Source organism: Prenolepis imparis, unplaced genomic scaffold (genome assembly GCF_030444845.1).
Source record: "Prenolepis imparis isolate NDT839.2.m4 unplaced genomic scaffold, iyPreImpa1.0 SCAF_10, whole genome shotgun sequence".
NCBI lineage: Eukaryota > Metazoa > Arthropoda > Insecta > Hymenoptera > Formicidae > Prenolepis > Prenolepis imparis.
The window spans coordinates 4,214,509-4,238,736 of NW_028141168.1; the positions used below are offsets into that span (position 1 = coordinate 4,214,509).

At 31.7% G+C, this 24,228-nt stretch overlaps 2 protein-coding genes across 3 annotated transcripts in view; one reads left to right on the plus strand and one right to left on the minus strand.

Moving 5' to 3' along the window:
• Hel89b (histone acetyltransferase 1) overlaps window positions 1–14,570 on the plus strand; it is a 31,406-nt gene extending 16,836 nt beyond the window's left edge. Inside the window, exon 15 of the mRNA XM_083048829.1 lies at window positions 14,044–14,570. The gene's annotated coding sequence lies outside the window, so the exon portion shown is untranslated. The remainder of the gene's footprint in view (window positions 1–14,043) is intronic.
• On the minus strand, window positions 49–18,592 carry Agps (alkyldihydroxyacetonephosphate synthase). 2 transcript variants are annotated; one of them, XM_083048831.1, is made up of 6 exons: window positions 18,401–18,592; window positions 17,189–17,278; window positions 11,943–12,223; window positions 7,237–7,525; window positions 3,336–3,645; window positions 49–1,386 (listed from the first exon to the last, which is right to left on the minus strand). In XM_083048831.1, the coding sequence occupies exons 1-6, from the start codon at window positions 18,478–18,480 to the stop codon at window positions 613–615; spliced, it is 1,824 nt and encodes a 607-aa protein (XP_082904957.1). In that variant the 5' UTR covers window positions 18,481–18,592; the 3' UTR covers window positions 49–612. The 2 variants fall into 2 exon arrangements, with proteins under 2 accessions (XP_082904957.1, XP_082904958.1); XM_083048832.1 differs by lacking the exon at window positions 18,401–18,592 and adding an exon at window positions 18,067–18,394.
• Window positions 18,593–24,228: the final 5,636 nt, after the last annotated feature.

The window sequence follows — 24,228 nt, forward strand, 5'->3', positions numbered from 1 at the left end:
GATAGCAGATAGAGATAGATTAAGATAAATCTTGTAAACACGTGTGTGTTTCTCGTTTAGTTATAATAATTTATAAAAATGCCGATACAATTATTACAATTCCGTATTTGTACCAAATAACGCCACGGTGCATAATTATTTATAATGTATACTAGTCTCTCTCCTTTTTCTCTCTCTCTCTCTCTCTCTCTCTCTCTCTCTCTCTCTTTCTCTCTCTCTTTCTCTTTCTCTCTTTCTCTTTCTCTCTCTTTCTCTCTCTTTCTCTATAACTATTATGGCGAGTTAGTAAAACGACAATTTTCAGTTGCCTAACCTGAAAACATTCGCTATCTACGTGCATTCTCGCATATTTCCGTCGATGAAAATATCGAATTATTCTCTTTACATTAGTAGCGGCATTCCGTCAACGAGATTCGCATCATTCGCTAAAAGAAATTTCGCGCGCAGAATAATCCTAATAGCAAGTTGAAGAGCTACCCTAACTTTCGATTGAAAGTAGGGAATTGCATCAATGTGACCAGTTTAACAAATCGTCACACTATAATAGAAAACAGTTCTACGGATTATCCTTCAGTGCCACACATATGACTTGACGATGACGCTTGACAAAATTCACAATTTTGATTTATACCCTGAGACCATATTACCAGCCGCGAATATATTATGCGGATCCAAATGCGCCTTAGTCGCTCGATAAAGGGAGACGCCGGCATCGCCGACGGCCTCGGGATAAAAGGACGCCCGTATCTTGCCGACTCCGTGATGATGCGAGAGGGATCCACCGCTGGCGAGTATCTCCTCGCGTGCCGCGTGCTCGAGGGCCTCGTAGGTCTCGACGGGATTCTCCAGACCCACGTAACTGATCGCCATGTAAAAATATATACAGCAACCCGCGTCGTACGTCTGCGTGACGCGACAGGAAATGAAGTATCTGCGTACGCCGCGCGCGTGACAGTCCCTGACGATTCGGGACTTGATGTTTCTGCACAAGGGTGACGCCCGGTTCCAGGAAACGGAGGTCTCGAACGATTCGGCCAACACGTTAAACTCGAGTCCGAGATCCCGGATGTACGCTATCACAAACGTCAACGTGTAACCGCGTTCGCCGTTCGCCTCGCCCGCCGGAATGCCCCCGTACTTGTCAGCTATCTTGTAGATTTTCCGTTCCTGGGCGGCGACGTCCGCCGCAGCGTCGTCTTCCATCAGCAACGTCGCCACGCATATCTGATCCCATCGGAAACCCTTTATTCTGGTGATGTAAAGTTGTTTTAATCCTTGCAGTATCAGGCCGCCCCAACCGGCCTGCGGGCGTAGAGTCTGTCCCATTTGAAATTGTTCGTTGTCCATTAGGCGTATACTGGCGGGCTGACATCGTTCCTTCGCGATCTATATGCATATTCATTAGAGCGATTATATAGGATGAATTATTTTAATAACTTACTCTAAGGCCGGTATTCATAGTCGGTTCTTATATTTAAAGGGCAGTCTACAATGCCAGTAAGCAGTATGAAATGGGATTTGCCGATTTCGTTACTCCCGGTCTTTACATCCACTAAAAACAGTATACTCTCTATTCCTACAGCCTTGTTATTGCCATTGTATACTGTTTTTAGTGGATATAAAGACCGGGAGTAACAAAATCGGCAAATCCCATTTCATAGGCCGGTATTCATAGTCCGTTCTTATTTCAAGACCCTCTTAAGTAATGTCTTAAAATGCAAATACGGCTCTGTGATTGGTTAATCACATCTTAAGATTGTACTTAAGACATTCTTAAATATAAGAACCAACTATGAATACCGGCCATACTGCTTACTCTATACTGCTTACTGCCATTATAAACTGCCCTTAAGACTGTCTTAAATACAATCTTAAGATGTGATTAACCAATCACAGAGCCGTATTTGCATCTTAAGACAAGACATTACTTAAGACGGTCTTGAAATAAGAACGGACTCTGAATACTGGCCTAAAAGTATTTTTTTTCCATTTTATAAAGAAAAAAGATTCACATAAAAATGATTTGACTTTAAGAGTCCTGGGTCCTCGCCGTGGCCATGTTAGATTGTGACGTCAGAGGCGAGAAAGCACGCTGAAAATTCTTAGATGCCATTTCTAAATGAAAAAATATTTCGATGAAACACTTCTTCCGTAAAATGATCGTGATATCAGACTTTGTCATGCGAAATAACTGCGCATGTGCAAAGACTAGACGAACTGGGCCTCATATTACAGTCATTTTACAGATGTTGATTGATTATAAAAGGAAAAGGATCGAGTTTCGAGGTATTTTAAGAGTGTGCTAAAGCCATCTCTAACCTTTTTATTTCAAAATGGCATCAAGAATTTTTAGTGTGTTTTCTCGCCTCTGACGTCACAATTCCAACATAGTCGGTGAAGAGCCAGAAACCTTAAGGGGGATCTATACAATGTTTCCCCTCTTTTAAAAAAAAAACAAGACAGTTTTATCAATTTTTTTTACAGATGGTACCACTTTCGAGAAATTTACTAATTATCATTTTTTTTATATAAAAATCATTTTTTTGTTTTAAAAACTATAGGTATCGTCGAGCCAAATCCAATATTCATCATATTAGTTAAGAATTTTCTTTGTTTTTTTTGTACGATTTACGATTTAATTTTCTAATTTTGGAATATTAGTGTTCCGTATAATGACTTTCTGCTCAAATTAAATTTTATTTGGTTTTTTTTTTTGGTAGTGATATTCAATATAGTTATTGCATAATACTACTAAATCACTTTAATGTCAAAATGGATTACTCATCGCAAATAAAGTGCTTTTTTGTGAAACAGAAAAAAAACGTCATATCTGTTTCATATCTATTTCTCGATATGCTCTAGATATTAATATTAATATACAAAATAAAAAAATTGTGCAACTCATCGAAAAATCAAGGAAATCCTTAACTAATACATATAGTTGAATTTCTCGAAAATGGCGCCACCTATAAACAAATTGCTATCACTGTCCTGTGTCTTCTGTAGTCAAATAACTTTTGTGCGAAACATTTTTTTGTAAAAGGCATAGGAAAATAAATATTTAGTATGAGACATTGAAATGGCCCATCCTATATATTCTTCTGTTTGACATTTTCTCTACTTGCGACAGAGAGAGAGAGATCGTGCTCTCCTTTTATTACCTAAACCCGGACGTGCGCAATACACGGAGCTGTTTTTTTCTTTTTCACTGCCATCACGAGTATTTGTATTAGGCAAGTGTTAGGTAAAGAAAGCACGATGGGGCCTTCGTCATCGTCGGTTAATGGGAAAGTCAACATGTACGTATGTATATGAAAGAAAAATAAAATACGCACCTCTCGTAACGCTAGAACGCCGTTATGAAAATTCGGGAACACAATACTGCCGTATTTCACCACTCGCGGTAACGGCCTTATTTTCAACACGACCTCCGTAACGACACCTAGGGTACCCTCGCTGCCGAGGATCATGTGATCGAAGTCCGGGCCGCAGGATGCCCGCGGCACCAGACTACCCTTCTCCAAGGTGATAACGGGATCCTCCGTTCTACCGGTGACCATTCGTATTCGCACCACTAGATCCTCGATATTGCCATACGTGTTTTTCTTCATGCCGCTCGCCCTAGTTGCCACCCATCCGCCTAAACTGTTCATGAGACGAGTTATTTTTTTTTATCTCTTTTCTTCCTCGCACACATTTTTTTTCACATTACAAAAAACATTTTTAAGACTCCTGGCTCTTCGCCGACCATGTTGGAATTGTGACGTCAGAGGCGGGAAAACGCACGCTAAAAATTCTTAGATTTCGAAATAAAAAGATAATTCGAAGTACTTCAGATAGCTTTAGTACACTCTTCAAAATATCGCGAAAACTATCTTTTTCCCTTTATAATCAATCGACAGTTGTAAAATGACTGTAATGTGAGGCCCAATCCGTCTAGTCTTATTTACACATGCGTATTAGTAATTCATGACAAAGTCTGATATCACGATTTTTTTACGATTGTTCATCGATTATTAAGGAAAAAGAATAGTTTTCGAGGTATTTTAAAAGTGTGCTAAAACCATCTAAAAATAGTGTTTCATCGAAATATCTTTTCATTTAAAAATGACATCTAAGAATTTTCAGCGTGTGCTTTCTCGCCTCTGATGTCACAATCTAACATTGCCGCGGCGAGGACCCAGAAGCCTTAACTATATTCTGTCTGTCTTTCGGGGTTAACATTTCAGATGCATGCAGCGTATGCAAATCATTGAGATACGTTTTTGTTAAGGTATGGAATCTGTATTGGAGACTTTTTTTATGGAAAAAATGAATGTAACAATTGTCTTTTATCTGTTGCGCATTTAAAGTAGCCCATCGCTCTCACTCTCCGGGCTACAATATTGAATTCCAAAAGAAGATTACTTACAAAGAGTATGTCTCGTGTCATTGTCATGTTTACCAATTATTGTGTGTTTATATACATATTAATGTTTTATATATAATTGCGTTTGTGAAATTTACACATACTATACACATACTAACATTATTGAACAACACGCTGCAAGATGTTAATTGACATTGTTCATTATTCATGTTAACTTTAAGCTTTTTTTTTTTAATTATCGTATCGACTTTATGGCTAAATGTGTGTGTTTTGTATTGCATTTTCTCAAAATGATTATTATCACCCACCTTTATTATATAATCTGTATCTTACTAAATAAAATTAATTTTGAATTTTATTTTACAGCAAAATGTACAAATTGTTATTGGAAAATTACTGCAAATTCTAACTGAATTCATATCGAGTAGAAATTGTTACAGTATTGATACTAATTTGTAACGATGGGATTAAGTATCTTACAAGTAGGTTCGAATTTATTTGTATAGTTTTGAACTCTATGATTACTCCGAAAAAAATAGAACTTTCAAAGAGACTCGAATAAGTACTCTCTATAAGTATCTCGAAAAATAAAAGCAATACTTTCAAGTATTCGAACCTGAATCAAGTATATTCGAATCTTTTGTGATTACTTATGAGAAATTGTAATTTTAGAGTTTGAATATTACTTGTAAAAAATTCGATTCTTTAGAAAGTATTTATAAGTATTTATTATATTGTATTTTTTATATGATAGAAAATACTTATAAGTATTTATTATATTTTTTACGATAGAAAGTATTATAAGTATTTATTATATTTTTTACAATAGGAAGTACTTATAAGTACTAAAACTAAAGTACTTAAGTACTTTCTACTACTATTACTATATAGTAATAAGTACTTATAAGTACTATCTCGAAGTAATAAGTACTTAAGTATTGTTTCCTTGTAGTACTCAATCTAAAATTTGAATATAATTGTCCTAGATTCGATTATTTCGCAAGTACAATTAATGAACTATTATTTTTTATGAGTATTATTCGAATCCTAGAAAATGAAACTTGATTATTGGATTCGACTCGGATTTTTAAGTATATATTACTTCAACTTGATTCCATCCTCATTTGACAGAAAAAGATCTTTTAAGTACACGTATCATAAAGAAACAACCGAATTTTCTTTCATCAAACCATTTCGCGCATCATCAATATACGCGATATATCGGGTGTTCAAAATAAAGTGTTACAAATTTTTATCTCCAAAAATATTGTTTCTAGAAAAAAATGTTTCAAATAAAAGTTGCAGTATTTCAAGGGGGAGATAAGTTGATGTTATAGAAATGTTTGTAGGAGACGGTTTTTAAGGTTATTTTAAGGTCATTTTGAGTTTTTTAAATGGAATTACTGTAAATATTTTATGCAAATAGATTCGTTGTAACATTCTGCATAAAAAATTATAAGGATAAGATAGTCAAAAATCGAACGAGTCACGAGATATTTTACATCTTAACATCTGACATATTTTGACATAAAATACAAAATATCTTGTAAATTATTCAGTTTTCTATAATCTTACCTTAATATTTTCATGCATAGAAAATCGAGACCAATCAATTGGTGTAAAGAAAACGCATAATTATTTTTAAAAAAATATGTTGCAAATTAGATATTTTTCTTAAAAACAACTGTGTTTACTTTACACCAATCGATTCCTTTCATTATTTTGTACATAAAAGTATTAAGATAAGTTTATTGAAAACTAAATAATTTACGAGATATTTTGTATTTTATATCAAAATATGTCAGATTAAGATGTAAATATCTCGTGAACCATTCAATTTTTGACTATCTTACCCTTATAATTTTTTATGCAGAATGTTACAAGAAATCTATTTACATAAAATATTTAGGGTAATTCCATTTTAAAAAATCAAGTTGATTTTAAAATGACGTTGCAAACCGTCTCCTACAAACATTTCTATAACATTAACTTATTTTCCCCTTAAAATACTGCAACTTTTATTTGAAATATTTTTTCTAGAAACAATATTTTTGGAGATAAAAATTTGTTTTATTTTGAACACCCGGTATATAGTGTCCATAAAGTCTGTTCCCTATATTTTGGAAACGGTTCAAAATTATGAAAAACCGCGAAATACGTGTTTGATCATTTCGAGGGGCTACTCTTTTAAAGGTATTGTGGGAATTGCCCCCCCCCCCCCCAAGACGGTGCTCTAGGAGAACCTTCAACTCAAAAATTTCAAATGGAACCTCCTATATTGTACTATATCGTTTGAAAGGGTATTGAAAAAATTTTGGCATAAACCGAAAATTGATAAGTTGATCCGTTCAGGAGATCTTTAATAAAGGTCAAAGTTCGAAAAAGATCAATTTCAAAAAATCGTTATTGCCATTTGGAAAATCCTAAAGAAACGTTCGAGGTGTGAAAATGTTCGTCTTTTTAAGTCCTTTCCATAAAAAATTCAGATTTGAGGTTTTTTTCTGTTTGAAAAGAAATTCAAACAACTTGTTAAAACATGTAAACATGTATTTATCCAAATTAACAAAATATTTCTAACATTTGATAGCATTTCGGGAATCACTGAAGCGCAAACAACACATATTCTTTGCTTCATATTTTCTTTCGTCATTAGTGGTTTAAACATAACTTTGTTTTTCACATATCCCCCAAAAATCTAATGATGACAGATAACTTCCGAAATGCTATTAAATGTTAGGAATATTTTGTTAATTTGGATAAATACATGTTTACAAGTCCATGATGATCATTTTGTGTGTGTGTGTGTGTGTGTGTGTGTGTCATTTGATATAAAAATTATAATTAAAGAAGATTGCTAGACCATGTACCTGGAGAATTCATAAGAATCGGGCTCGTGGCCGCACGTGAATCCTTGAGAACGAAGTATTCGCTCCAGATCCTGGCCGATGATGCCCGATTCGCAGCATATTAACAAATTATCCCTGTCTATCCATAATATCCGATTCATCTGCGACATGTCTAATGAAATTATCGTTCGGCGTTCATCCGGGGGACAGCAAGCCGCGCGGCTGACGCTAGTTCCACCACCGAAAGGTATACAGACGGCCCCGTAACGCACGCACATGTTGACAATCTTGACAACGTCATCGTGACACTCTGCAAACATGAATATTGATGGAGAACATTTTGCATAGAGCGCAAACATTTTCTTGTAACGGAAAAAAGCGAAAATGCGTTTTTTTCGCTTTATTGATTACGGAAGATATACGAGATAAAATAAATAGACAATAACAAAATAATTTCTTTTTTTTTATACAGACTGGGCCACGTAGTGTTTTTGTACAGACTGGTACCACAAGTTGTTTTTTTCTAATTGGTCATTAAGGTTAGAAACAAATTTGGTGAACGATTTTTTTAGATTTTTTCTGAGGCAAGTGGATTAGAAGGTAAATAATGTTGTCGAACTCTTTAGGAGAGCATTTGTTTAAATGGAATTATATATTTTTCCTTTATAAAAATTAATCCTTATTTTGTGTATAAAAGTTCTAAGGTAAGATATAAACAACACTCAAAAAAATTTCTAGATGTCGCAACAAAAATTATCGCTATTTTTTGTATCTGATAGAATATAGATCCCAGCAATACAGAATATAACTATTATATAATCTAGAAGTAACATGCAATATAACACGAGTTATACATTATTAATATTTATGTTACATAATTTTTTTTTGTAATTGCAATATAATTGTGTTTTAAAACGATTATATTTCTTTGTTATTTACTGGTTATAACAGTATAACAGCAATATAACTGAAATATTACACGTTATACATATAACAAATGCTACATTAGCATTACTTTAATATTACATAACATATGTAATATTTTATGAGAAATGTTACAGCAATATTTCAAAAATAACAATATTCAGTAATCATTAGTTTTTTCATTTACCGCTATGCGACGCGCGATGATCTAGCTATCTCGTATTTAAATTTCAGTCATGAGAATTATATAAAGCTTACAAAAAATGACTATTAAGATTAAAAAGATGTCATAATTAATTTTTGTCAGTTTAATTTTTCTGATATATCCCAATAGAGAATTCAGATATTGAACTGATCGAAAACTTAGAAAGCGAACAAATAAATGTCCGAATGAGAGAAAATCGCTCATAATATTATAATATTTAAGCTGTAAAGTTTACTATTTTTATATAAATAAAATTTTTAATTTTTAATAAAAATTTTATAAAACAATTTTTTTGAAAATATTATAAAAGAATTTTATAAAATAAATTATTTAAATTTTATTATTTTTATATTTAATTACATTGAACTAATTGTAAGTACTTTTGTCATATACGCATATACATACATATTTGTATATGCGCCTAACCTTCATATTTGCATGTATAACATGTATATAACAATTTTATAACTTATACCGCGCTATATTTATGTTATATCACTGCAATTTTGTATAAATGGGAAATTACAACTAATTTTTATACATGTTATGTAAGTATTATATAATTTTTAAGAAAATTATATAACATGTTATTTACGTGTTACATTAATGTTATATAGCTGTAATATATATGAGTAGGAAATTACTACTAACGTGTATATAACCTTGTACATTCGTGTTATATTGAAGTATGTGAAGTTAGTCCCCATTTTCTAAATTTTGAAAAAATTATTAGAGTTCTGGCTGCCCCCTCAAGAGTTCTAGAGTTCTCTATCGATTTTAGAAATAGTTCCGTCGTTTAAAGCATCGAAAATATCACTTGAAGTTATGGGGGGCTAACTTCACATTTTTTCGCAACTTTAAAGCCGTATAACTTTTTTATTATTAACTTTAGCACTATGGTTGATTAAGGATAATTGATAGAACTCTTTGGGGGGCTATCAGAACTCTCAATTAAATTGCCGGTTGTCAACAAAAATTTTCTAAGTTCGATAGGGGTGAATTTTTTTTTCGGAAATCGGCAGTTCTGTTGACAGTTCTGGCAGCCCCCCGAATAGTTCTGAAGAAAACTATTAGCATTCGAAGCTCTACGGTGCGAAATAAATTTTTAGGGGACTTTGAAAATTTTCGAATCCGCGACTTTGATCGACGAGAACTTTTCTATTTCGCATCGTAGAGCTTCGAATGCTAATAGTTTTCTTCAGAACTATTCGGGAGGCCACCAGAACTCTGAACAGAACTGCCGATTTCCGAAAAAAAAATTCACCCCTATCGAACTTAGAAAATTTTTGTTGACAACCGGCAATTTAATTGAGAGTTCTGATAGCCCCCCAAAGAGTTCTATCAATTATCCTTAATCAACTATAGTGCTAAAGTTAATAATAAAAAAGTTATACGGCTTTAAAGTTGCGAAAAATGTGAAGTTAGCCCCCCATAACTTCAAGTGATATTTTCGATGCTTTAAACGACGGAACTATTTCTAAAATCGATAGAGAACTCTAGAACTCTTGAGGGGGCAGCCAGAACTCTAATAATTTTTTCAAAATTTAGAAAATGGGGGGCTAACTTCACATACTCGTTATATTGCGTGTTACATTTCGTTTTATTATGACAATATAACAGTTATATACTCGTGTTTGCTGGGGAATATCGTTTGTCACAGATAGAATTACCGTTTGTCATAGATAGAATTTTTTAATTCTGTCTCTGTCATTTAGATTGATTACGTGCAAAATATATACGATATTACAATATTTGCTAATTGTTTATCTACCTCAGTTAATTTTTCGCACCTAAAAAATTTTTGCTATAGTTGCAAAATTATTTTAAAATGACACAAAATAGAAACAAGATATTTTTATATATATTGATATATAAATATATACGTGACAAAAATATATTCTAAAAATATAAAACGCACATTTCGTCAAATATTCATATTTTCGGAAAATCTTAATACTTTAAAAAAAGGTGTAATCCTATACAAAAAGACAAGCCAAACCATTTATAAATTAAAGATTGGTTTTATCTTTAACAAGATACATAAATGTTTCGACTTACATTGATTAGGTCTAAATTAATTTAAGAAATACGCCTTTAATATATTGTAAAGCCTTTTTTTAGATATTCTGTACATTGAGAAATGTAAGAAAAGGAATCACGTAAAGTAGTTAGGTCAACTGTTCAACCTTGTGCAAATAAGCCGAAGTTTATATTGATTATTCTTATTACAGCTTACATGTCGAGTATAATATTGATTTATTTCTGTGGAGAATTCTCATGCATTTAATTTTAACGATGTATTTTTAACATTTAACGCCTTAATATCGCGGTATAAAATCAAATTGTGACACATCGACGGTGATTTAAGTTAGAATTTTCATTATCTATAACAAAAAAATCCCTGAAAAATAAATAATATAAAATTGTTTGGTTCCAATTAATTATTGGTAATATATAAATTACATTGAGAGGTTAAACTTTCATCGATAAAAGTTCATATAAACACGGGCAGTCAAAACACAATTAATAAAACATTAATCTGAATAATTTAAATTTTAAACAAAAATAAATTAATTACGACGAGGAAGGAAGTTCTCAAAAAATCGTATTGATAAATCTTGAATTAAAACAGCAGAAAAGAGCTATTAATAAATTTAAAATTAAAAACATTAAAATTAAACATTTTTAAAATTAAAAAGACTAAATAAAATGGATTTATATTTTATTATTTTTTTTTGTAAGTATTAATAAAATAGAAATATATATATATAGAAATTATGTACATCTTTAATTAAAACTGACAAAGGATTGCTAGTAGCACTATGCAGTTGCATCAATAATAATTAAATAGGCGGAGTAGTGTTTCCGCTGATTGCAGACTTACAAAAGAAAATTCCGCATACGAAAGGTAAAGCAAAAAATCTGCATCTCTAAAATAACGATTGAAATATCCTGTGTGTGGTTCGTATCTTTATTTTATTTATTAGCACGAGAAAAATTCGCACTTTAAAATGTACAAATTTATTTTCCAGAAAGATTACTCTTTAGATATTTAAAGAGAATATATTTTAACAAAAGATATTAAAAATATATTAAATAATAGACCTCGTCGATAGATCAATTTCTTAAAAAGTCAATTATATAGGGTGAGACGTCTCATTTAAATTGAGATATTCAAATATATAAAGAATAAAGCAAAAGAGAAAAATGTTTGAGACAAAAATTGTAGGGTTTTTGAGAGGGACCCTCAAATCATAATATTGTGACCTAGAATTGTCTTTTATGTCGAATAATACGAAGAATAAAGTTATATAAAAAAATTAGGGTTATTTTATTTTAACAAACTAAGTTGACCTTCAAATGACCTTGAAAATATCATGACCTAGAATTGCCTTTTTGCCGAATATTGCGAAGAATCGACTTAAGTAAAAAAAAATTAGGGTTATTTATAAAAAAAACTAGGTTGACCTTCAAATGACCTTGAGAAACGCCACTCAAGGGCGAACATTAACACGCTCGATATTATACATATATAATTCCATCTATTTTTTTCTTTAAATTTTGCATGATGGCGATTGAAAGATATATGAACACTTACTCGGCCACACAACGATATCCGGTATCCTCTCGAAGGAGCCGTGCTTCAAAAGATAAACCTCTCGCAACGTATGACCGTGAGCACGAAACAGACGATCGACGCCGTCGGTCGAGTGATCGATCCCCAGCTCCTCGATCGCATTCAATAATTCCGTCGAGAGTATCGGTTCTGGAAAGTGCGTCGGTAAATTTTGAGGATCGCGCTTCATCTCCCATGTTATATCGAAGGTCTTTTCGCACCACTTTGTAAAGTATGGCAATTCCAAGTTTCCAATGGGATATCTGGTAATATGATATTTATACATTTATATATAATGTAATATATAATATATTAAATTTTAATTTTACATATATATGTATGTATATGATATATGTATACAATATGGAAAGAAAATAGAAAGAGAGAGAGAAAAGCATATTTTTAGTTTTAAACTTCTCTCTAATTTTAAACTAACTTATTAGCACTCTCATTATTAAATATCAATTATAGATTAATCGTATTAATTAGATGCTTAATTAATTCCTAACTGATTGCTCTGGTTCCGAATTTATACTTCTATACTCTTTAAAAGGAAATAAATACAATCTCATCTATATTCTTCGAGCTAGTCAGAGAATAAGAGATGTTTGGATAATCGATTTTTCCAAATAATTAAACGACAATGTTCTGTTTGAAAATACTATGTCGTTCGGATAAAGTCGAACACTTGGTTAAACGGATATTTGGATAACAAAGATAATTTTACTATATTTAAAGTTAATGAGGCTACTAGGCTAGCAATTAAACAATTTTATCTTGCATAGGGGGAGAGGGAAGACTTCGAGATTAATTTTTAATATTTTAATACGTCTCACAAATTATACATCATTATTCTTGTTTTGCTTTCTTCATTCGATTATATCTTGATATGACTTTAAGCAACTTTACGCGAGGCGCTAGCCATCTGAGTTAATGTCAACAAACAGAAATGAAAGAAACTCCTTATTTCACGTAAATTGTTATCATATGTGTACAAAGAAAAATATGTAGTAGAAAAAAAACGTACATAAATATCTATATAGTTGTACACAATTGTTAAATCAAGAGTAATGAGTTTACAATAATTACAAAAACCACAAGAGCATTTTCTTGCTTTGTCAACTGTTCGAACTGCACGTTATATTAGTGCAACAGCTGTAAATTAAATCATTATTATACACACAATACATTACATAATTCTAGCTCGAGATACAATTCAAGGTACTCATATATGTATACATCTTACACACGAACCCAAGCTATGTAACTTTGATAATGAGAAGATACAAACAAGATTCTTATCGTTCCCATTACTAAACATTTATCGTATCATATCACCGTACTAAAAAAAAATCTGTGCATTAGTTGACTATTTTTGATTTTCTATGAGCAATTCTTCATTTTAAAAAATTTTCTTTTCAAGTCTTATTTAAGATCGTTATCATTAGGAGAAAAAGCTCCAAATAAAAAATACAAAATGGCATATCTCACATGTGAAAACTCGCATTTACATATACAAGTTGTCTCATTATAATATCTTTCCACATAATTATTTCTCAACCTATTCGTTGTTCGAAAAAATGTTTCAAATAGAACTTACTCCGTTTCAAGGAAAACATATATCTTATTATGAATCGAGATTTCAAGGTGATCTTTTGTTTTTTTAAATGGAAAAATACGTTTTCATTTAGCTAGCCTATTTCTAGATGAATTTAGTTAACCTTTAAAAATTATTCAAGCTCATTTATCATATCGTTTAAATTTTCTTTTCAGTAAACGGCTACAATATTTTCCTCGCCATAGAAATTTGTTGGAAATTTCAGAGGTATCTCCATCTAGACAAGACTTGTGTCCATAATAGTATATGTCTCTCTCGAAACAGAGTAAATTCTATTGAAATATGATATTTTTTTCGAACAACGAATAATTAGGAAATAAATGCGTGGAAAGATTATATAATATATACTGAGAGACAGTGCGATCTTATGGAAATTTAAACTTCTGACAACTCTTCGATATTTCGATTATTAGAGGATTAAAATTATGTGGAAGGATAACCATTAACACATTACATTTTTTTCAGCCTGAAAAAAGTTCTCAAACAATTCGATGGTGATACTCGACGTCAAACGTTTCATTCGATACGAAGTGCAAATAAAAAGTGCATATGCACTTATGCGGGGAACATCGATGGCGACATGCTTACCAGTAACTGGACAAACATTAGCTAGGAAAACGTGTGTGACGAAACCGAGAGAGACAATATACGCAGAGGATTACAACGTTTCAAGCTACTTATGTACTTATCATACTAAAATCTGTCAACGCTGCTGACATCATGTTCTGTTTATTCAAATCTTCAATTATTCTTTTTGAATAATTGGATATATCATAGAATATGTATATGAAGTGAGATATCTTATTATTAAACGAATAAATGCGAAAAAAGCGAATATATTGAGTGATCTTAATTAAAAGCAGACTTAATAAAGCGGAATTTATTTCCTGTATGAATAATCGATATGAAATGATAGATGATAATATCAAAATATATAATAGAGTTTAGAAAAATAATGTTTACATTTTCACCCGTGCGTATATTCTTTATGATTATTATATGCTTTTTATTTGTAAATAATTGTTTATAATTTTGCGCAAGAATTATTAAACATGTCTCATTTCCAGAATTTTATATTTAATAATTTAATTTATCATTATATTTAATGATAAATATCACTCTCTCTCTCTCTCTCTCTCTTCCTCTCTTTTTTTCTTTTATATCTATAATTATTATACATATATATAATTCACAATTTAATTGTTCTCTCTTAATTTTGCTAATTTTTGTACGTTTTAACTCACAATATAATTTGTCTCTCTGTTTTACATATTAAGATAACTAGTTTATATAAACTCAAACTATAGAAAAAATTTCAAAAAAATTATATATTATAATGCAAGTAGTATTTATACAATCTGTATCTGTAAATATAACTACAAATTTTTAACCCTTTGATAAAACACAATAAACATTTTTCCTATATACATATATAGATATTTAATTAGATTCTACTATATATAATCTAATTTAACAGCTAAAAGAGTATGTATTTTAATATTAAAATTAAATATTAAAATACTATATTAAAATTTTATTTTTTTTTCCTTTAAATCTGTAACACTTAACACATTGCCTTTGAACATTCGTTTTATCCGCGCTTAATAGTAGTCACACGCTAATACAAGGAAACTTTGCAAACTCAAAAATTCTGATTTTAATGAACTTTTACATACATGTAGAGGGAATAAATAGATAAATTTAAAAATTTTTAATTGCTTAAAAACGATTCTAAAGGGTAAAACTACTCTTTATAATAGGATATTTCAGAGAAAGTGGCCAAACTTTAAGAGCATATTCTACTCATCATAAGGATGAAAAAAATTCAAAGAATAAAGAATAAAGGAAGGAGCATTTGCCCGAAAAAGTGAAGCTAGAACCGCACAAACTATGACGTCATAACTGTATGTATTGCACTCGCTTCACGTACTATTTTACACACATCATTAACATTCTTATATTCGTGAGATGACATGAAGTCCGCTATCACGAACAAAGTATGACGTAGTCGGCATCACCCTCCGCTCCCAAAAATGCTCCTTTACTTTTTATTCAATGAAAAAATCATATAAATCATATAAATTAATAATATTTTGAAAAAACAATTATTGAAACAAATTTTTTTATAAATCGTTTAAAACAAAATTATTTTCTCAAAATTTTGGGCCGCAACTAAAAATGCCTAAATTCACCTATTTATTCTTCCTAACTTCCTACATATGTGTAAAATTTCATCAAAATCAGAATTTTCGAGTTTGCAAGGTTTCGTCTTGTATATATACAAGATGTTTCTAAATAAGTGCGAAAAAGTTCAGGAGATGATTGTCAAAAATTAAAGAGGGTTTTTCATATAAACATATATTCCTATATCCCTGCCTAAGAAGTTACACACTTCTTCAAAAGGGTGGGTAAAAATTAGGTTTTTATATTTTTGAAAACTATTGATTTTACGATAAAAATAAAAGAAATAAAGAAGTTTCTAAAGGAATCAAGCTTTCTAACGCATATTTTTGAATGATCACATTCCGGTTAAAAAGTAAATAATCCAATAAAATCCAATAAAAAATTGAATAGGGGTTGTTAGTTTCATCTCCTTATAATCAGTGATGGATAAGATATATACATTTAAAATAAATCTCGATACAGATACAGATACATGTGAAAAAATGTATCTAGATACAGATACTCAGATACTTTAAAAATATTTCAGATACATATCAGATACTTTTAAATTTTTTTTTTTATAATAATGATAAATATGTATAAAATATACTGAATAAATCTTTTATTTATTAATGTTTTTTGTTTACGACTTTATTCATTAATCTTAACACATCAAAAATGCCTCAAAGATATCGTTAAACTATTTCTTCCGTGATACTAAAATTTGATCACCAATGCTAAATAATCGCTCAACCGGTGTTGATGACGATATATAATTGTGTTAAACTTTAAACTAAAAAAACAAATGTTTCATATGAGGAAAACGTGCGATATATTGATGTAATATCTTTTTGCTTGTCTAGCAAATAGAGAATGCCGATAGCACTGTCAATTGTTTGTTACGTGATCTTGATCTTTTAAAAATTTAAAGAATTGGTCAATTCAAAGAAGTATGTGAAAATGTATCTAAAAATCTGTCAAAAGTATCTGAAAAAAGCAATTCAGATACTATATGTTATATGTTTTGTACCTAGATACAGATACAGATACACTTCAATTCGAATATACCTCAGATACAGGCTCAGATACACAAAATGTATTATATCTAGATACATGTATTAGATACTACTCAACACTGCTTATAACAATACGGAAAGATTTAAAAAATATTAATAAATATCCTTTTTACACTAGTGAAAAATGTCCATCAAATTTCATTTAAAAAGTTTTTAATTGTTCAAAAAAAATTTGAAAAAAAAATTAAAAACCTAATTTTTACCTCCCCCTTTAGAGGAGTGTAATTCTTTAGGGAGGGATATAGAGAGAAAAATATAATCCTTCTTATAATTTTCGACAAAGAATCATTTCCTAAAGTTTTTCGCACTTATTTAGAAACACTCTGTATATGTATATGTATGTACATACATAAAAATTCCATGAAACTCACCTGTCACCGGTGAACTCTATCAGGAGCTTGTTGTTCACGTGGAATCCGGAATCCTTGTAACCCCATCCGTTCCATTTCAGCAACTGCTGCCTTAAAATATCAACGAAGAGCGACAAACGATAACGTAAGAGTCCGTGAATAAGATATGTGATCCGTCAACGAAAGCCGAATATAATTATAGTACCCGCACACGAGTCTCGAAATATTTCGAATCACCGGCGCAAACACACGTGCCTCATACGTTTCGTCACGTGACCGTCCATTTCGTCTAATCGTCTAATCGGTCGAGGGCTATCTCTCTTCGGAAAAAGCGAAATACGCGAATTTTTTGAAATTTTTTGCATTTTTCCCTAGAAAGAACGAATATTATCCAAATACTTATCCAATAATTATTATCGAATATTACGAGGCGATCGGGAAGATAATGTAGTAGTCGATGATGTAGGATGACACATATGTATAATAGGACGGAAGATATATAAGACACTTTAGATAAGGGGAGTATATCTTTTATCGATCAACGTTATGATGAGATCGTGCAAGAGTGTCGTTCGTGATGCGGGGGAGAGAGTCATAACAATAAAACTCATTGTCAGATAATTCTCACTTGTGACGTCATATAACTCAGTTGAATGCACGTTCTTTTTTGATGCTGGGAAAATGAGATTTAACTATGAGTTTTTACTCACGATCGAAACCGTGTGCTTTAGTGAATCTAATAGACTCACATTATTTTAATATATATTTAAGTGATAAACAGTAAAAATTGAAACAATAAAAGAAGTCATATTATCTTTAGCGTTTTTTAGTTAAAAACCAAACCACTTACGATACAATTTACAGTGCTAGATTTAAGGTTATTGAGAATATTTTCTTACTTCGTTCTTTTTGCTCACTGAAAAATTGATGTCTTATCTGAATATATAAAAATATTCATACTTGAATGTAAATAAAAAGCAACTAATAAGTTTTAATAACTTTTATACACACACAAAAAGATATACGCGAAGAGGTGTGGCCGACCGCGATTAAACGCACGCGTAAGTACGTGTATTAATGTCGCGCATGTTGCACCGAGTGCACAATTCACATGTATATACACATATATATATAATATGTGTATATATAGAGAGAAAAAGACAGAACTTATCTCTGTTCTTCTCGATTCGTCTCGCGGACGAAAATCGCCCAATCGTGGCGAGACTGACTGACCTGATTTTTGGCACCGCGCTCTCGAATTCGATCGGCTCATTCGCCGATTCCGCGAACTTCTGCTTCCTCTGATCGGACATGCTTCTTCTCTCGGGCGCGATGAGGGATGTAATATACCGAAAATATGGTACGCGGGAACGAGGCACGTTCCTGGAACGCGCGACGACGGCTTCGCGTCCACTATTGACACGCGCACCGGCAAACCAAATTTAAATCGATACAGCCTCCGCCCGACCACCCGTCCACGCGCGCCAATCCGCGCGCGTCTCGCCGACCAGCCAATCGCGCGGGCTACCGCTGGTGACGTATGCCATGGATTTGTTCGTACACGAGAGTGGACGCGCGTGCTTCTCCTTAGCATTGAGATATACAGGGTGTATCAAAACTGGCGGAACCTGGTATCATTTGGAGACGATTTTTCCTCGAGGCACCAATATAATTTTCGAGTTATAAGCGGTTGAAAATAGAGGCTTTTTTGCAAACTAAACCTTTGGAAATAAAATATTGATAAAATCACGTACATTCTTCAATTAATTTCAAGTAGAGTTTACTTTAATAAAATTTTAATTTAAGGCTTAGTTACAAAGATTTATGGCAAAAATTGTGGAAACATGCAAAAAATGATGGCCTCCCTCGACATTTTTGCTGAGGAAAAATCGTATCCAAATAATACCAGGAATCTGTCATTAAAAAACTTTTCCACCAATACTTATACACTACCCTGTATATAGTTATATAAATATATAGTTATATAAATATATAGTTATATAACTATATCTTATTGTTAGCTACATTTGAAATTATCATTAACACACACAATAACCATATATATTATATTATAATTATATATAGTTATATTAGTTAATAATAACAGATTATATATTCCAGTAGGAAATGACATGTCGGAAAGACGACTATTAGACGGTTATGTCGTTTATGATTGAAATCCAGTTTAAACTACTCTCGGCCAAAAAAAACGGTATACTTGAAAAGTAGTAAAAAATTGTCAAAGTTCAAGAATTTATAACTCAGCTAATAATTATGATATCGAAGTGTTTAAAAAACGAAAATGAAGCTTGAAATCTGTAGTTTGAGAAAATTTTAGTGTCGATTACGTGGAATGATCAGTTTTGCAATGAAAAATGATAGAATGTGAACCTGCAAAACTGTTGAATAGATGGTCCACTTTCCTGAATTGCACGGCGTGAATCAGTTGACGTAGCTCAATGGGATAAAAAGCACGTGAAAATTTGAACTTTTCTCTTTAAAATGCGCTTTGGCGGAACTCGATACGATAATTTTTCGCTGAGTTATCGCAATTTGAAAAAAGTCGGTTTTTTAAGGACAAATTGTGATTTAAAATGTGTGTATGTGCTATCTTTATCAATTCAAATCGTTGCAATTCTATTCAAAAATATTGCATTGAATGCGGAGGTGTCCTGAAGCGAGCAAATTGTGCCGGGCAACTCGCTCAAACAAAGTCCGAGTAGGATATTTGCGGGGTTTTCGCCGGTAAAGGCTGGATTATAGAGGCCGTAAACTTTTTCCGTAACCGTAAATTTAAGGATTCAACCAATCACGTTGCCGAATCAAGCAATACTCATATATATATGTATACAATTCTTCGTACGTAAAAATTTCAACCGACTGAAATTCATGTTACGTGTTAAGATTATGGTTATTTCTGATCTTACGGAATAATTTAGATCAAAGCTAGTTTTTGATTGGTTCTCGAGCTTTAGGGTGCAGTCCCACGGTACGTAGAAGAAAAAGCGGAACGGAAAAGAAGTATAGTGGGGGTAACCAATCAGAACGTTTCTCCAAAAGACATATCTGTTCCGATTTTAAATAACCGGGTTCCCCATGTACCGGAAAAAGCGAAAATAAGTAAGAGTAAAAAATTATTTTTTATGAATTATAGTTAACAAAAATAATCAATTTTGTAAAAAAATATCTTTTTATAATAAATGGAAAATTCCAATGGAATATAAATTTACGGAAAACAAAGCAAATTCAGAATTATTGCAAATTTTAGGTTAGAATTTTTTCCGTTTTTGCGTAAAATATATTCCATGGGGAATCCAGCCATATAAAAGCGGAACGGAATAAAGAACTTTATAATATTATAAATTTAACAGAGAAATATATTATTTTAGTGTAATTCTGTTGTTTTTATATTTTGTGAAAATATAAAATTAAACTAAACTATTTATATGAAAAAAGATGATAAAATTACATTTTATATTGTAACAAATATTTTATTCAGAATAATATATTTTTAATAAATATTTTATAATAATAAATATTTTTTATTTATTTTAGGAAATTGAAATAAAAGCAAATAAAATATTATTATTATTAATAAAGAGAATTAGAGAGTGGAAAACAACTCCACAAAATTAAGATGCCATAACAAATATCTGTAAAATTTATGATACTTTTTATGAAAATACATCTCTGGCATCATCTATCACTATCAATTGCGTTTCTTCTTTGTAATTTTTGCAAAACAAGAATGTTCTGCAATTTGAGAAGATTTTAACACCCAGTCACAATATGCACATATTAATTGTTCCTGAATTAATAAAAAAACATAAATAATTTAGTTTTCTTTCTGTCAACTTTAATTATGGAAAATATACAATCTAACACCTAATTTAATGTTAAGTGTAATTTTTATAAATTGTCACAAAATTTAATATACCAGGTGTCCCATTTTAAAGGACCCACTCAAATATCTCATTGTCAGAAACACTGCGTTAAATCGAAAAATGTGTCCTACAAAAGTTGTAGGGTTTCGAGGGGGACATAACATAGTAATATTCATTTGACCTTGGGCGGCATCTTCAAGGTCAAGTGAAGGTGAGAATTTGAAGGTGACAAGGTGAATTTTGAAGAAAATAAAAAAATGCTTCAGATAAAAGTTGTTCAAATTAATTAGTAGAAAAAGATGTTATAATAAAAAATATGGGTTTCCATTTAAAAAATTTATTCTCACCTTCACTTGACCTTGGAGACGCCGCCCAAGGTCATATGAATATTACTATGTTATGTTCCCCTCGAAACCCTACAACTTTTGTAGGAAACATATTTTGATTTAATGCAGTGTTTCTGAGATATTTGAGTGGGTCCTTTAAAATGGGACACCCGGTATATATCTGAAAATAAAACACACATATTTTATATTATAATGAAAAAATTTACCGATGACATTATTATTGTATATAAAAATAAATTTATAAATTTTATTTATGAACAAGAAAGACTATATGCTAGATACATACATACGAGAACGCTAGGTATGATATGTCTTTTGGAGAAACGTCCTGATTATATGATTACCCCCACTATACTTCTTTTCCGTTCCGCTTTTTCTTCTACGTGGAACTGCACCCTTTTATGCTTACGGTTACGGAAATCCGTGTGCGATGGCCTTTAGAGTTCGGCACTACTTCCTCGAGGATTGGAGGGTATCCATGAGGATTTCCCCGCGTAATAAAAAGTAAAAAAATGAAAAAGTGAAAAAGTAAAAAAAGTAAAAATGAAAAAAATGAAAAAGTAAAAAAAAAGACAGATGTGATTTCAAACTTTTTTCTTTTTTTTTTACTTTTTCATTTTTTTATTTTACACTCGTTTCTCGTTTATATGAACTTTTTTGCTTAAAATGATCAATACTATCATCTCTTAGAGTAGTGACCTTTCCTCCCGGGACACCCTGTATATTTTCGAATAGTAGCTTTCACACAAAGTTTGCAAGCAATAATATAAATAAGATAAACATATATATATACTATAATATATAAGCAAAAATAGATACGCAAAGAAATAAGAGAAAAATAGAGAAAAAAAGAACGTGGTTAATAACCGTCCCTTTCTTTTATAATTCGTCTCACAAGAGAACAAAATATTCTACAAACATTATATTGTATAACTTGCTGTATAATTTGTTCTCTTTCTTTAAATTTTTATATGTATATATGCACAGCTATAGGGTGTCCAATTTTAATCTATTTTACCCCTCATAACTTTGCAGGAAGCGATCGTAGAGAAAAATGTTTCATACAAAAGTTTTTTGACTTCGAGGGGGATATAAGATGGTGTTATTGGTTTGACCTTGGATAGTCATTTGAAGATCACCTTCACAATTTCTTAAATGTAACCTGACCTACACTATTAATATTTTTAATTGCATATTCTTGTAGCTTATCTCGAGAGCTTTCCAAAACACTATATAATAAAGTACTTTTCTCTTAAGTACTTTTTGAGTTATAAGGTTTGAAGTTAACAATTTTTTACATTAAATGTAAAAATATTTTGTAAAATATTCAGTTTTCGGTAATCTTACCTTAATATTTTTATGACCTACGAAATAATGTGACCAATCAATTGGTGTGAAGAAAACACATAGTTTAAGAAAAAGTATACAGCTGCATGTTGCAAATTACATAAATTTTTTAAAAACAATTATCTGTTTTGTTTACACCAAATTGATTATGAAATTCTGCTATTAGTCATAAATTCTATTTTATTAAACTTAAATTATTTCTTAAAATCATGCTTATAATTTATTCATTTTATCTCGTATCTTATACAATAAAATATAAAATTTGCGCATAAAAGCTGGATTATAGAGGTCGTAAATTTTTTCCGTAACCGTAAATTTAAGGATTCAACCAATCACGTTGCCGAATCAAGCAACGCGATGGTTGAATCCTTAAATTTACGGTTACGGAAAAAGTTTACGGCCTCTATAATCCAGCCTTAAGTTTCTCTTGCGAATGAATTCAAGAATCGAGCCCCTGTTATTTCTTACCTCCATGTTAATATCACAGTATACTTATATACAGTAGGGACACACAGCGTCGGAACTTTTGATCTTTTTCAGCTGACCTTTCAGCAATCCGCCATATCTTTAGGTTGCAGCACCGTATCAATATTTTTGTTGTACCCATTACTATTAAAACAATTTTGCGTGAAATATTTTCGATATATTATTTTATAATCATTTTTTCTGAATAAAAATTAAATATTGCATAAAACGCGAAATCAAAATGATAGTATTGTAGTTTTACAGATTATATTTTACTATAAATGTAATCACAGTAATGGAGTTATTGGGTTCTTTATGTTGAACGGGATTGGCATGACTTATAAAAATGGTCGCTTACGATGCGCAAGCAAATCTGCGCGGCTGATTTGAGAACAAAGGACTGTCCCTACTGTATGTAAGTATACTGTGTTAATATTATATAATTTATATAACTTTTTGATTGGTCAATCGCATCTTGTGTGAAGGTGCCTTTTCATGCTGACGCTCGACGCTCATTTTTAGCGGCAAAAGACGTCACGTGACCAAAATTGACGAATTGGTATCTTTATTTTTGGTCACGTGACGTCTTTTGACGCTAAAAATGAGCGTCGAGCGTCAGCATGAAAAGGCACCTTAACGAAAATTCCTAAGCACCGGTCGATATGAGTGGCTGCGTCCAATCGGAGTTGTGCTAACAGAAGGAAACGAATCTAGACCAGCGCACTCTAAGGGTGCCGTCACATGGGGCGTAACTTGCGTAAGCGTAACCAGCTCGACGAAGGGCTCTATCGGAATAACTCGGTGATTGGCGATCCGCTGGTTACGCTTACGCAAGTTACGCCCCATGTGACGGCACCCTCACTCTAAAATTTGTAAATTACGCCTTCTCTTCTTTTCATCTTCTGTGCAGTGTTGCCAACTCAGTGCATTAGGCACTAAATCTGGTGTATTGAAATTTAATTTTAGTTTTTACGCTTAGTGCAAAATCTAGTGGATTCATGCGCATCATGCGTGAATC

Excerpts from the sequence above, each read along its gene's own strand:
- Agps (XM_083048831.1), bottom strand. The coding sequence starts at position 18,480 with ATGTCCGATCAGAGGAAGCAGAAGTTCGCGGAATCGGCGAATGAGCCG. Across the intron at positions 12,224-17,188 it reads ATAGAGTTCACCGGTGACAG|ATATCCCATTGGAAACTTGG; the intron begins GTGAGTTTCATG and ends TCATATTACCAG. Across the intron at positions 7,526-11,942 it reads GGATATCGTTGTGTGGCCGA|AGTGTCACGATGACGTTGTC; the intron begins GTAAGTGTTCAT and ends TCATGTTTGCAG.